Genomic DNA, 14,206 nt, shown 5'->3' on the forward strand with positions numbered 1-14,206 from the left:
TCTACCAGCATTCAGGGTGGCTTGACCCCAGCCCAGTCTGCCAGCATTCAGAGTGGCTTGACCCCAGCCCAATCTACCAGCATTCAGAGTGGCTTGACCCCGCCCCAATCTGCCAGCATTCAGAGTGGCTTGACCCCAGCCCAGTCTGCCAGCATTCAGAGTGGCTTGACCCCAGCCCAATCTGCCAGCATTCAGAGTGGCTTGACCCCGCCCCAATCTGCCAGCATTCAGAGTGGCTTGACCCCGCCCCAATCTGCCAGCATTCAGAGTGGCTTGACCCCAGCCCAATCTACCAGCATTCAGAATGGCTTGACCCCAGCCCAATCTGCCAGCATTCAGAGTGGCTTGACCCCAGCCCAATCTACCAGCATTCAGAGTGGCTTGACCCCAGCCCAATCTACCAGCATTCAGAGTGGCTTGACCCCAGCCCAATCTACCAGCATTCAGAGTGGCTTGACCCCAGCCCAGTCTGCCAGCATTCAGAGTGGCTTGACCCCAGCCGCCCGAACATGAATGCAATCATTCAGCAGGACTTGAGCGAACGGGATCTCCCTGGAGGCTGTTCGCTTCCCCCCCCCTGCTGCCTGACTAACACGCAGCACGGCCAACATGTCAGCAGACAGGCAGACCCCCCCAGAACAATCAAGTGCTGAAGTCCAGTCTAATCAGGGGGTAAGCTTTGCTGAATCAGCTGCAACACAGAGAGAGTCTGCGTCATGGAAACAGACATTGAGATGGAATGAGAGAATAGGTGAATGGGGGAAAATGGGAACAAAAAGAAAATATGATGATTATTTTGGTTCGGGTAAACTCTGGCAGAGTGAAGGATCACGGAAGGCTCTGGACGATGGCTTGTCTACGTGCTTTACTGCCTAAATGTGGGTTCTGTCGTGTCTCCGCTGTGTTTGTGCGTGCCAGCTCCTGTTTGCGTCACACAGGCTCCAGCAGGGAGAGCGTTAAGATGCCTTGCGCCTCTCTCCGTGCTCGTCTTAGAACCTGGTGCTCTCATGTTTCAGCATGCGGATGTTGGTGAGCGCCCCCCTGTGGTGGTGGTGGTGGTGGTGGTGGTGGTGGTGGTACCCGTAGCCCTGGTGCTGCCCCTCCAGTCACCGGGCACCGCTGCCTGCCGACGACGCGCTGCTGCTGCTGCTGCTGCTGGTGGGGCTGGAGCTGCCCGAGCCCCGGTCCTCAAACACACTGATCTCTATCTGACGACAGACGTCAAGGATCGTCTCTAGAGTCATGATGGAGAGGTTAGTACGATATAGTATATATCGTATATACTATCGTATATACTACTATTCACCTTATTATTTGCCCATATACATGTACATGTAAGGACGCTTCCGCATAACGTCATTTTGTAATCGTTCTTCCGTTGTACACCTGGAAGTAGATTACTCCTACCTTTATCATTTTTAGACTTGCCAAAAAGCTGTTTTAAAGCCAAAAAAACAAACAGTTATAAAGTTTTACTATTTTTTTAGAACGTAACATTTCAAATATGTGACCAGTTTATCGGAATAAAGCCTATTTGGAAATATTTAACGAGCAGCGAGGACTGAGAGCGCTGGCTGTGTGGCCGGTCGGACTAGCTAGTAGTATCTGTCAACCCCATTGAGAAAACACTGTCGACGTGCTTTTGTAACCAACGTTAAATGCCGACCGGGTACAGCCATCGGCTCCTCGCAGCAGTAACGCTATGAGCATGTCACTGAAGTTGGTCGCAGTGTAGCTTCTGAATGTTGCCAAACTTCATTCATAGTTTACAGTTTACAATGCAACCGGCCAGTTGCATTGTAAATTGCAAATACAATTGCGTCTGACACGGAGGAGAAAAAGTGGGTGTGGCAACAAGGTGAAAACTATTGTATAGTCTATGTGTGTATATATATATATATATAGTACCATGACGTAATATGGTCTAAAGGATAAATACATAAGAAGGTCAGGCTTATAGATAATGCAAACATCAAAACAAAACAAGATGATCCAAATGGGTCACATTGTAAGCAGGCAGAATGTGGTCTCTAACGGGCCTTGCTCCATCTCAAACAGAGGCCATATTGTATAGGAGTGTATTGACTAATACTACGTGTAGGTAATAAGTTGGCGCTGTGTGTTGGAGCTGCTCCTTCAGCTTGCAGAACCTGCCAGGCCTGTGTGATGGTCCAGTGGACACATTCTCTACAGGCACAAGGACCTGCTGCACTGGGCTTCCTCCCATTGACAGAGAGAGACGTGCCTCTGGCCACCTCTGAAAACACAGGAACACGACCAGAAGATGGGGGCGCCTCAGCGGCTTCCAAAACCTCACGATTTTTTAGAAGACTATTTTGGAGCATTTCTGCTTTACAGCCGCAAGAGGGAGGATGGAAGCTTAAAGAAGAGATGACTTGAGATGTCCACATGAACAACTCACAGCATCACAAGCACATACAGTTTGCGCCTAAAGCTTAATTTATACTTATTAGAAAGTGTCGCTCAGCACATGGTCGCAGACGAAAAAGAAAGTGTCGCTCATGGTGTTGCATTTATACTTCAGTGAATGTTCGCCTCGTTTCAACGGTCACGTGACACTTGAATGCTATAAGTGCAGACAGCCAAGTGAAGAGAGGGAATGGAATGCACAGTGAAACCACCTCGGAGGCAAGATGTAACGTACTTGACTGCAGCCGCATATAAACGACACACAACCACACAACTCACCTCCTCTCTCTCTGGGAAATTGGTCACGATGTTCTTTGTGATTTTCACGAAGTCATACATCAAGGACAGGCTGATAAAAATAGCGGGGACACGTTCATTCATTTCAATCGAGCGAAAACCAAAACAAGGAAGTCAAGCGCGTGCCGTCTATATAGGTAATCAGACTTGCGCGACACTATGTGACGTAGTCAGCGACACTAGACATTTCACTAGGTAGCAGACACTCGCCGACACTTGAAAGTGTCGACTCAAGTCCTCATTTCTGTCGGCGACCGTTTCAAAAGTGTCGGCAGACGAAGCATAAATTGGGCTTTACTGTGCGTTGGGACCGGGGGAGAAGGGGGCAAATCACGTCACTCACAAATTATTCCGCAAAGTTGAAATATTTAAACTTGAAACGCCGCAGAATTTCGCTTGATTCGCCTCATTCTCGACGCCGAGGGTCTGCGTTTGCATTGACTTTGTATGAAATTTCACCGTGCGATTTTGCGAATTCAGCAGCGTTCTGAATGTAGAGTTCGGCTACCGATTCGCTAGATTTGATCTTGATCTAATAGGGAAAGTTAAGTGAGCATGCATACCCAGCTTCACATCCATGCCCGTGTTTTGTTTTTGGTATTTTTATGAGGAAGAAGAGTGTTTCTAATACAGATTTCTAACCCAGTTATAGCTTCCACAGACTTCTCCAACCTCTAGCTTCAGTCCTCTATACGTCTGACTGTCTCTGCCCAGGCCTAACAGTACCCAAGTGTCCAGAGCAAATTGGACAGATAGAAGAGCAGCGGATGAGTGAAGGATACCACCCTCATGCCCCTCTCTACGGGGTCTGTGAGGAGCAGACCTCTGGGAGCGTAGATCTTCTCATTCTGCTCCTGGATGTAGGCTGAGATCTTCTTCAGCACCTGGAACAGAGCAAGGAGACAGAGAGGGGCTTGGCTTAGGGAGGGCCATTCCAACTGGATATACATAACCGACATATGACTTTTGAAAGCGCACTCTGTATTGCATGCAAGAACCATATACTGTATCTAAAGCAAGGCGAAACCAGGACATGGCTGAAGGAACCTTAACCCCCTCCTGTGCTGTCTTGCGTGGAAGAAATGAAAAATGGAAGAAATGAGTTTGCAGTCCTTCTGTGCATAGTTAGCATACGGGCATATGATACCGAATCTCCCCGGGTTATTGCCCGCCTTTATTTTTCCTGAACATTATAATCTAAACTCAAAGTAATTCCATTATGCTCTAAGTACGGCAGTTATTTTTATACACGCTTCCAAGCTACTCATGTCAAGTAAGCCCGCATGAATTGAATTAGCAAAATTGACGAGTATGAGCTTTTTCTGCGTTTGAAGTTTTTCCATTTGGAAGCTTTGGTTGCTAATTCCAAAGATGGCTCTCGCAGGCTAAATGTCATGGCTTGGTTAACTGTCGGGGCAATTTGGAAACACTCTCAAACGTGAGGCCGACGGTTTATTTAGATTTGCACTGCATGGCGCTAGGCTTTTTCTCTATCCTGCAAGTGAGTATTACATCAGCTGTGCTATATAAGCTGAGCACTAAGACGACTCCACGCCTTGGCACACGGACGCAAACACGCACGCCTGTACGCATTACAAGTATGCACACACACACACACACACACACACACACAGACACACACACACACACACACACACACACACACACACACACAGGCCTTTGCACACGCACACAGAGAACAGAGTAAAGTAAATCCTAACCGATTTTGAAATCTGGTTGCATCACGCACATAAGGAGAATGTTCACAGATTGTCTTCTCTATAATCTCAAACATGCACCCACTACACGATTTGAAAATACTGGCGCACCACACACTACAGGATATTATGAAGATGATCCTGCTCTTTCTCGTGTTTGTTGTGGTATGTATGTGAAGACACGTTAAATGAGCGCATGTCGTATTCTCGCCACATATATCGGCAAGCCTTCCCTCCATGTCAGCTGTCCAACGAACCCGGGACAGTTACTAGTGGGTCGTTTCTTCACGGGCGCCGTGTCAACAAGTCCTCTCCTCTCTCACTTCTTCTTCTTGTTGTTGATTGGTCACGGCGCGCCGGCGGCGTGGGCGGGAGTCTCGCGCACCAGGATGACGTATTCGCCCAGATTTTCAGTTGTAAATATCAAACATGTTTGATATGATCGGGACGGCCCCCCGATGAGGCTGTGAGCAGATCTGGAGGGTTAAGAATGATTGGATCTGCAAACTGCTCACATGACCCGATCATCTGCGCCGAACATCGGGACCGACCGAGCTGCCATCAGGCCAGATTTCTCCTCAGGTTCTCGGGAGGGAGGTGAATCAGGGCCTAAATCGGGGCCAAAAACCCCTGTAGTCTGAGCCAGCCTGAAGAGATGAGAACATCTAAACATGTTGATCAAACCCAGGTTGCTGCTGATAGCAACCACATGAGTGACGGATGTCCAGTCAGGCTAAAAGGATTAGCTATTAGCTCGGCTCGCATCGATCTTCAGGCTTGGCAGCCATGGACAAGCAACAACAATGCTGCGCCACACGCTCCGCTGGAGCTCATGTACACCGAGCAAAGCTGTCAGCACTCTGGAAAAGGAGGTGTCACTTTCAACACATCTGTGCGTCTGACGCTAAGACGACAAACATTTGTGTCACTTTTCAAAGGAACTCTGTCACTTTATATTGTGCCAATGTGCTTGTGTTGAGCACATGTGTGTGTTGAGACCGAGCCGCACCGACGGGTTTGTCCCAATGTGCTTTATGAACCCATGTGTGTGTGTTGAGACCGGGCAGCACCGACGTGTTTGTCCCAAACGAGACAGAAATGTGTTAGAAATGACACATCTTTTTTTTGGTGTGTGCGAGTTGGCTAAAGGTCACGTCAGGCTTGTGAGATTAAAACAATAGTTTAGCGAGCAGAGCGCCTTTGGGACGTCCCGAGGCTGAGCTCCAGCTGCAGGCACAGCTGCTAGCACTGACTGTTCTTGGAGTGCTAAACCACAGAACAGACCCAAATACTTCTCTCTGTCTCCTCATTTGAAGAAGATATTTTTTGCGTGTGTGCGTCTGGAAAATCATATTATTATGAGTGAGCAAACAAGAAAATACGTTCCTTTATGAAAAGCCAAAGAGCAGTCAGAAGGCAGCACGTTGCCCTGCTACACTGCTTCAAATCTGTCTTTCTGTCCGAAACAATATTTCATCGTGAGAGAGTCAGGAAGACACTGCTAAATGTAGTGATGTATCTTGTGCTCGTTCAGGCAGAACCTGACGGATCTTTGGCTAGGAACAATATGGCCGCAGAGTATGCCCACAACGTTCTTACAAACATACAAACTGTCTTTTGCCATAAACTCCATCAAAACCTTATAGAATAAGCAGGGAGAGATGCAGAGAGGAGCTCTGATGCAGAGAGGAGCTCTGACCAAGAGGTTTATGGTGTCCCAGGAAAAGAAATAAGCCAATCCTTTTACTGCCGGGGAGCTTTGAGCACCGCTGAATCCTGCGCCAAAACTCCTGTGTGTGTGTGTGCGTGTGCGTGTGCATGTGCATGTGTGTGTGTGTGTGTGTGTGTGTGTCTGCGTGTGCGTGCGTGCGTGCATGCGTGTGTGCGTGACACCCCCTCTTGGAAGAGCTTTGAGAGCGGTTGTCAGATATCCGCTATAAGCAGTAAGGCGTCGCAGCCTGTTTCACATGTGTGCCATAGAGACACTGCGTAACGCGTCATCATTCAGAAACCACGCCCAAGATGGGGGAAAACGGAACCCCCCCCTCCAATCCTGGCGTTCTCCTATGTCACGTGCATGGTTACGTGTTGCACAAAAAGATCGTATATACGGAAGATGAACACTCCAACTTACTTCTTGACAGCTAGATCCACATTTTTCTTCTCGCCAATTCTCAATGGCTTCCTTGTTTTGCTCAGGCGTACAAAAAAGCTTTAACTGGTGATTTTTTACATTTGTTTTCTATGCAGCCCACCACACAACAGCTTTTCAAGGAAAATGGCGCTGGTGTATGGAAATGAACAGAGTTTTTCCCCGTGATGGGCGTGGCCTATTTCATGCAGTGTCTCTATGGTGCGTGTGTGTTCTTCTGCCATGTTGTTACATGCCCATGCAGAGGCTCAGTGCACGATGATGCACGTGTGCACGTCCCATACGGAGAGATGAATGCACAGCCATCTTTTCATGAATAACGGAGGAAGAGACCGGCTTGTAAACTCATACTTGGCCAGAGGGGGCCAGCGAACTGTGACAAGAGTCCACTCGAAAAGGTGGTCTGGGGAGCGCTTTGGCGTGCCCGGGGACGGAACAGCGTACCGAACCACATAGACAACAACAACAACACATGGACGAGGATACACTCCAGGCATAGTTGATGACGCAAGTGTACTCTGCAAGTGTTCGGTTCCATTCCCGGACACGGAATACATTTTGTAATGTGAAAGCTGACCAGCGGGGGAGAGTGGAGCAATCGTAGTCGGGGCATGGAACGGAACGAAAGCAATCGTTCCCAGTGAGAAAGCACCCTCAGATTGTGCCCTTTATCAGAGAGACACACTCAACTGTGTCTTGACTTTTTGACCCAAAAGCTGATCAAGTCCAACTTTAGAGCATGGGTACCGCTTATAGGGAGGAGCTCACAGGTCAACAAACCAAGAGCACCTGGGTGCAGACTCAACCTCCACATGGAGAAGCTGGTCTTCTTTCAACACATTCTGTGTGAGGGAAAGGTTCTGGAGTGCTTCTGGTGAGCACATGTATCTGTTCTGACATGCTGGGAGGAGCCTAATCAGCAGCCTTTTGATAGAGTGAACCATCCATGCTCACTGGTGTGTGGCCTCTTATCAGCTGGAGCAGCACTCGTGTACATCCAAATGTACAATAAACACACACACACATGCACACGCACACACACACATGCACGCACGCACGCACGCACGCACGCACACACACACACACACACACACACACACACACACACACACACACACACACACACACACACGGCGTCAACTTGGGTGGGTATATTTGATCATGCTCAGTCCAAACGTCATTGAGCCAGGATGATTGGGTAAATAAACAGCTCTCCTTTGGGGCCAATAGCATGGCAGCATCTCCGTGGAGCGGCACCCAGCTGACAGGGAGATGAAAGGAACGCCGACTCGGCCATTTCTGCCTGACTTCAATATGCCACTGAGTCCTTTTGTGCTTATCGGTCAGTTTCCCAGTACAAGAACGTATACAAGAAACGTTTATAAAGAGCAACAAGACCATGGCAGCGAATGTTGTGGGTGAGCAGAGGGGCATGCTGGGACTTCACGCCACTCTAGTTTCATCGCAGATACACACACGGATGAATCAAATGTCCTGTGTGTGCAGATACACACACAGATGAATCAAATGTCCTGTGTGTGCAGATACACACAGATTAATCAAATGTCCTGTGTGTGCAGATACACACACAGATGAGTCAAATGTCCTGTGTGTGCAGATACACACAGATGAGTCAAATGTCCTGTGTGTGCAGATACACACAGATGAGTCAAATGTCCTGTGTGTGCAGATATACACACAGATGAGTCAAATGTCCTGTGTGTGTAGATACACACAGATGAGTCAAATGTCCTGTGTGTGCAGATACACACAGATGAATCAAATGTCCTGTGTGTGTAGATACACACAGATGAGTCAAATGTCCTGTGTGTGCAGATACACACACAGAGAAATCAAATGTCCTGTGTGTGGAGATACACACACAGAGAAATCAAATGTCCTGTGTGTGCAGATATACAGTACACACAGATGAATCAAATGTCCTGTGTGTGCAGATACACACACAGATGAATCAAATGTCCTGTGTGTGCAGATACACACACAGATGAATCAAATGTCCTGTGTGTGCAGATACACACACAGATGAATGAAATGTCCTGTGTGTGCAGATACACACAGATGAATCAAATGTCCTGTGTGTGCAGATACACACAGATTAGTCAAATGTCCTGTGTGTGCAGATACACACAGATTAGTCAAATGTCCTGTGTGTGCAGATACACACAGATTAGTCAAATGTCCTGTGTGTGCAGATACACACAGATGAATCAAATGTCCTGGGTGTGCAGATACACACAGATGAATCAAATGTCCTGTGTGTGCAGATACACACAGATGAATCAAATGTCCTGTGTGTACAGATACACACAGATGAATCAAATGTCCTGTGTGTGCAGATACACACAGATGAATCAAATGTCCTGTGTGTGCAGATACACACACAGAGAAATCAAATGTCCTGTGTGTGCAGATACACACAGATGAGTCAAATGTCCTGTGTGTGCAGATACACACAGATGAATCAAATGTCCTGTGTGTACAGATACACACAGATGAATCAAATGTCCTGTGTGTGCAGATACACACACAGAGAAATCAAATGTCCTGTGTGTGCAGATACACACAGATGAGTCAAATGTCCTGTGTGTGCAGATACACACAGATGAATCAAATGTCCTGTGTGTGCAGATACACACACAGATGAATCAAATGTCCTGTGTGTGCAGATATACACAGATGAGTCAAATGTCCTGTGTGTGCAGATACACACACAGATGAATCAAGTGTCCTGTGTGTGCAGATACACACAGATGAATCAAATGTCCTGTGTGTGCAGATACACACACATATTAATCAAATGTCCTGTGTGTGCAGATACACACACAGATGAATCAAATGTCCTGTGTGTGCAGATACACACACAGATGAATCAAATGTCCTGTGTGTGCAGATACACACACAGATGAATCAAATGTCCTGTGTGTGCAGATACACACACAGATTAATAAAATGTCCTGTGTGCAGATATAGACACAGATGAATCAAATGTCCTGTGTGTGCAGATACACACAGAGAAATCAAATGTCCTGTGTGTGCAGATAGGTGCGCTGAAGGTAAAACACTGTGTTATGGTTGGCGTGCCGTGCCTTGCCCGCCGGCACACAGGTGCAGGCAGAGGACAGACAGCTGAGGGGAACATTGTGTGAGTGAAACAGATTGTATCTCGTGTCTTTTTGGATCCGCGCCTCTGTGTGAGTGTGTGTGAACAAGATGTGAACTGAAGTCATGTGTTTGCGGGTGCGCGTGCCGTGCATGCGTGTGTGTGTGCATGCGTGTGTGTGTGCGTGTGTGTGAGAGTTGAGTTCCATCAAAATAGACAAATAAGGCAGTACATGTAAGTCTTGTTGATGGGCACTAGAGTCTGTAATATCCAGGGATCTGGAAGGAATATGGGAAGCTTCTTGGTGCATGTGACAGGTGTGTGGCAGGTCTTGGTGTGACAGGTGTGTACCACCAGAATACTTTAATGTCTGTAGAGATAAATCACGCTGATGTAGCCTGCATCGTGTTGACAGTTCTGACAGCAAACCATATTAAAGGCTCGCCCAGGGGTGGAGGCGGGATTCAATGTGCCGATCTTCCCTCTCACGATGCGCTAACAGGAATCGCTGAGCACTAACCCGCAACCCCAAGAGAGCTAGCTCCCTCTGCGGAGCTGTTTACAGGGCCTTTATCTGGGGAGTGAGTTTAACCCAATGACTCGCTCCCACTCGCGACTCGCGAAGGACTCGCGTTCACTCGGTCACACTGAGGAACGCTGTGTGTCCAGGTCCATCTCATCACAGTACCTTCTCGTAGCGCGTCTCCATGCAGAGGAAGACGATGTACGCTGTGGCACAGGCCAGGCAGCCCTCCAGGTACGACTGGCCTCCGATCTTCTCCGCCTCCGCAAAGTAAGAGTTCAGCGTCTTCACGGTCTCCTCAAACAAGGTCCGCTCCATCTACTTGGATACACAAGCAAACACAGGTGCAGGTGCATGCACACACCATCAGGACTGTGTGGGACAGTGGAGACGTGTTGGAACAACACTGCAAGCTGCTCAGCTGTGTAGAATGGCCTGCCAGATATAGAGAGGCCAAGTGAACGTCACTTCCTGCTTCAGCACTGTACCAGAGATTTTCTTCCGCAATGTATTTTCCCATAGACATTTCGTAAAATGCTTATAAAAAATAGTTTTACTTGTTCAAACCAAACGGTTCAGCTATATTTAGAGTCGGGAGAGACAATAGAACATTTCACTTGGAACAAAACTTTTAAAAAACTTATCGAAAAAATATTTTCTTTAAACCAGCCTTTTCTTACGTTTTGGTCCGAGTGAAATGTGATGCGATCTCTCCTGTTTCTAAATATATCTGTACAGTTTGGTTTGAACCAGTAAAACTATTTTTATCAGCATTTTAGCAACTGTCTATGGGAAAATAAATGGCGGGTGAAAATCTCTGGTACAGTGCTGAAGCAGGAAGTGACGCTCCACTTTGGCTCTTTATACCAGCTGCAATCTGTTCAGCCAGCAGACTCCTGTCCTGCTGTTTCATTTAGACCTATATTTACAGTCTATGATTTAGACACACACTTACATCGATTGAGGCTAATGTGGCGCGTGCATCAGATGCTAATTATGAGACAGGTCTAAAATAATACCTCCCCTCCCCACACTAATCATCACAGATGCTAAGGCCTGTGGACACCGGCAATACGCACAACAGCATCTTGTCTGTGATGAAAACGAAGAGTAGAAAGAGAGCGAGGAGGCTGCAGCAGTTTTCAGATGAGAGGTGACCCTTTCTACTCGACTTTTGGACCAGCTGCAGCAGAGGAGGAGGAGAGGAGGAGAGGAGGAGGAGGGGAGGAGAGGAGGAGAGGAGGATGAGAGGAGGAGAGGAGGAGGAGAGGAGGAGGAGAGGAGGAGAGGAGGAGGAGAGGAGGAGGAGAGGAAAGGAGGAGAGGAGGAGAGGAGGAGGAGGAGAGGAGGAGAGGAGGAGGAGAGGAGGAGAGGAGGAGAGGAGGAGGGAGAGGAGGAGGAGGGAGAGGAGGAGGAGAGGAGGAGAGGAGGAGAGGAGGAGGAGAGGAGGAGAGGAGGAGAGGAGGAGGAGAGGAGGAGAGGAGGAGAGGAGGAGGAGAGGAGGAGAGGAGGCGGTGCTGCAAAGCTCTCTAGAGGCTAGCAAGGACATCTTGCAATGTCCTCATACTTTATCATTATGGCCGATGTGCTGCTTGTGGATTCCAGACTTCTAATCTATGATAATAATTAATGACTATGGGAATTAAAATGATTGGATTGGTTGCCATGCTTAACTCGGAGGTTTGTCTAACTCTCCCACACCGTGATTTTGTGCTTGTGTGTGTGTGTGTGTGTGTGTGTGTGTGTGTGTGTGTGTGTGTGTGTGTGTGTGTTTAAGTTTAAGTAAGTTATCCTTTATTTATCCCCATGGGGAAATCCATCCTCTGCATTTGACCCATCCTCTACTAGGAACCTTCCTAGAACTAGGAGCAGTGGGCAGCCACTGTGCAGCGCCCGGGGACCAACTCCAGTTCTTTTTGCCAGTACCTTGGTCAGGGGCACTGACAGGATTCTAAACCCTAACATACATGTCTTTAGGTGGTGGGAGGAAACCGGAGCACCCAGAGAAAACCCACACAAACACGGGGAGAATATGCAGACTCCACACAGAAAGGACCTGGGACGGACCGGGGGTTCGAACCCGGGACCCTTCTTGCTGTGAGGCAACAGTGCTAACCACTGAGCCACCGTGCCGTGTGCGTGTGTGTGTGTGTGTGCGTGTGTGTTTGTGCGTGCGTGCGTGTGTGCGCGTGCGTGCGTGTGTGTGTGTGTGCTCTCACCCTGCTGTCCAGCTCTGAGGGGAACTTGGTGTGAAAGCGACAGACCGTGCCTTGGCTGTAGTCTCTCTGGACGAACACCTTGGTGGCGAGGGATGCACTGTGCCGGAGCTCCTGGAGGTTATGGAACTATACGGTGGAGAGAGAGAGAGAAGATACCATCTCAACTATCTCAAAGTCAACCTCTCTACGTTGAAGTCCTACCCATTTGTTCCCCAGCGTTGCACAGTAAAGTCAAGTAAAGTTACGCGTTACATTAATTCTATTACTTTCGCCAGTAACTAGTAGTGTAAGGGATTACAATTCACAAAATTACAGTTACTAATCGAAGTAACGTCCAAGTAACTTCATGCTTTCTCCAGGGATTGGAGTCACTGTAGGTCTGGCTATGTGAGACGTATACTGCGTTGCCAGGTCGGCAAAATAATGCAGTTTGGCTGATTGTAAAGTGAATGATTGCTCCAATAAAGTGGATTCCGTTCTAAAAGGAGCGTTCGATACCAAGCAATAAGTGAAGTAATTTCACTACTCTTTAAAGGAGTAATAAGTAATAAGTAACTTATTACATTTTCGGAGTAACTTGCACGGCACTGTTGCTCACAGTCAGCCAACTTAAACAACGAGCGTTTATGTAACGATATGTAATATTTCCCGCCAGCTCCCGTGTGGTATTTTCTGGTACTACAACACAGGTGCGAGTGGGGCAGTACTAGATTACTCTGTCAACACCGGTGCAAAAGCTCTCCCTGCATTCCTCACTGCATCAACAGACCCAATAGCAGTAATGGCCGACACTTTGGCACGTTTGTGCTGAGCGGTGTGCTTTTACACCCAAACAGCCATCCCCTTGAGAAGCGTACAGTAGCGGGGCAAGTGGTGCCAGTGTAAACGCGTCCCGTGCTGATCTGAATCACTCCCCTCAACAGGACGCTCATTAGAGACACCGTAGTAGGAGTGGAGGGGAGAGAGAGAGAGAGAGAGAGAGAGAGAGAGAGAGAGAGGGAGAGAGAGAGAGAGAGAGAGAGAGAGAGAGGGAGGCTGGAAGGAAGGATGGAATGACAGAGACAGACGTGTGAGATTTAATATTGATTTTAGGGCCTCTAAAAAGCTTTATAAGATGACTATTATCTCACAAGAGCGTTTAAGCGTTTAAAACGTGATCCTCGGATTGTTTTCTCTCTCTGATTTTTTGCAAAGTGCAAATATTGGCTTTTTGAATGCAATATTTACTAAGTATTATTCAACGGATGTCACACAGCCACAGTCTGGGCCCGGCTGCTAAAGTGCAGCTATTATGGAGAGCAGGCAGGGTAATAGAGGCAGTATTTATGAGGGTTGTTGCACATATGAACCCGGGCAGTTTCTATGTATAAGCAGTGGCAGAACAGTGGCAGCGTTTTAGCTCTATATAGCTCATACTGCATCACTCACAACCCAGAATAGCATCCGAGCGGCTATTTTCGTCTGCAAACACGCCAAAATCATCCCCACGCAGCCACTAGATCTTTCTGTCTCGCTCCAGCTTTTAATATCATACTTCGTGCCTTCTCTCTTTCTCTCCTTCCTTTCCCTCCCCCCATCTCTTTCTCTTTCTCTCTCTCTCTTTCTCTCTCTCTCTCTCTCTCTCTCTCTCTCTCTATCTTCAGGCCATCACGATGAACAAGTCAGTCTATTAATAGAAGCAATTACCGGCACAAAAATGTAGCGTGATTTATCAAAGCGAGATTAATTTGTCCCAGCATATCAGCA

At 47.8% G+C, this 14,206-nt stretch overlaps 1 protein-coding gene across 1 annotated transcript; it reads right to left on the reverse strand.

Annotated features, from left to right (window-relative positions):
* Nucleotides 1–1,106: 1,106 nt before the first annotated feature.
* On the reverse strand, nucleotides 1,107–13,392 carry LOC310796098 (golgin subfamily A member 7-like; the record flags this gene model as incomplete). The annotated part of the gene is made up of 5 exons (XM_083658249.1): nucleotides 1,107–1,208; nucleotides 3,510–3,611; nucleotides 10,407–10,559; nucleotides 12,461–12,586; nucleotides 13,318–13,392. 5 exons carry the CDS (start codon nucleotides 13,390–13,392, stop codon nucleotides 1,107–1,109), a joined length of 558 nt encoding a protein of 185 aa, XP_083514375.1.
* Nucleotides 13,393–14,206: the final 814 nt, after the last annotated feature.

This window comes from Poromitra crassiceps (assembly GCF_964638095.1).
Source record: "Poromitra crassiceps genome assembly, chromosome: 22".
Classification (NCBI taxonomy): Eukaryota; Metazoa; Chordata; class Actinopteri; order Beryciformes; family Melamphaidae; genus Poromitra; species Poromitra crassiceps.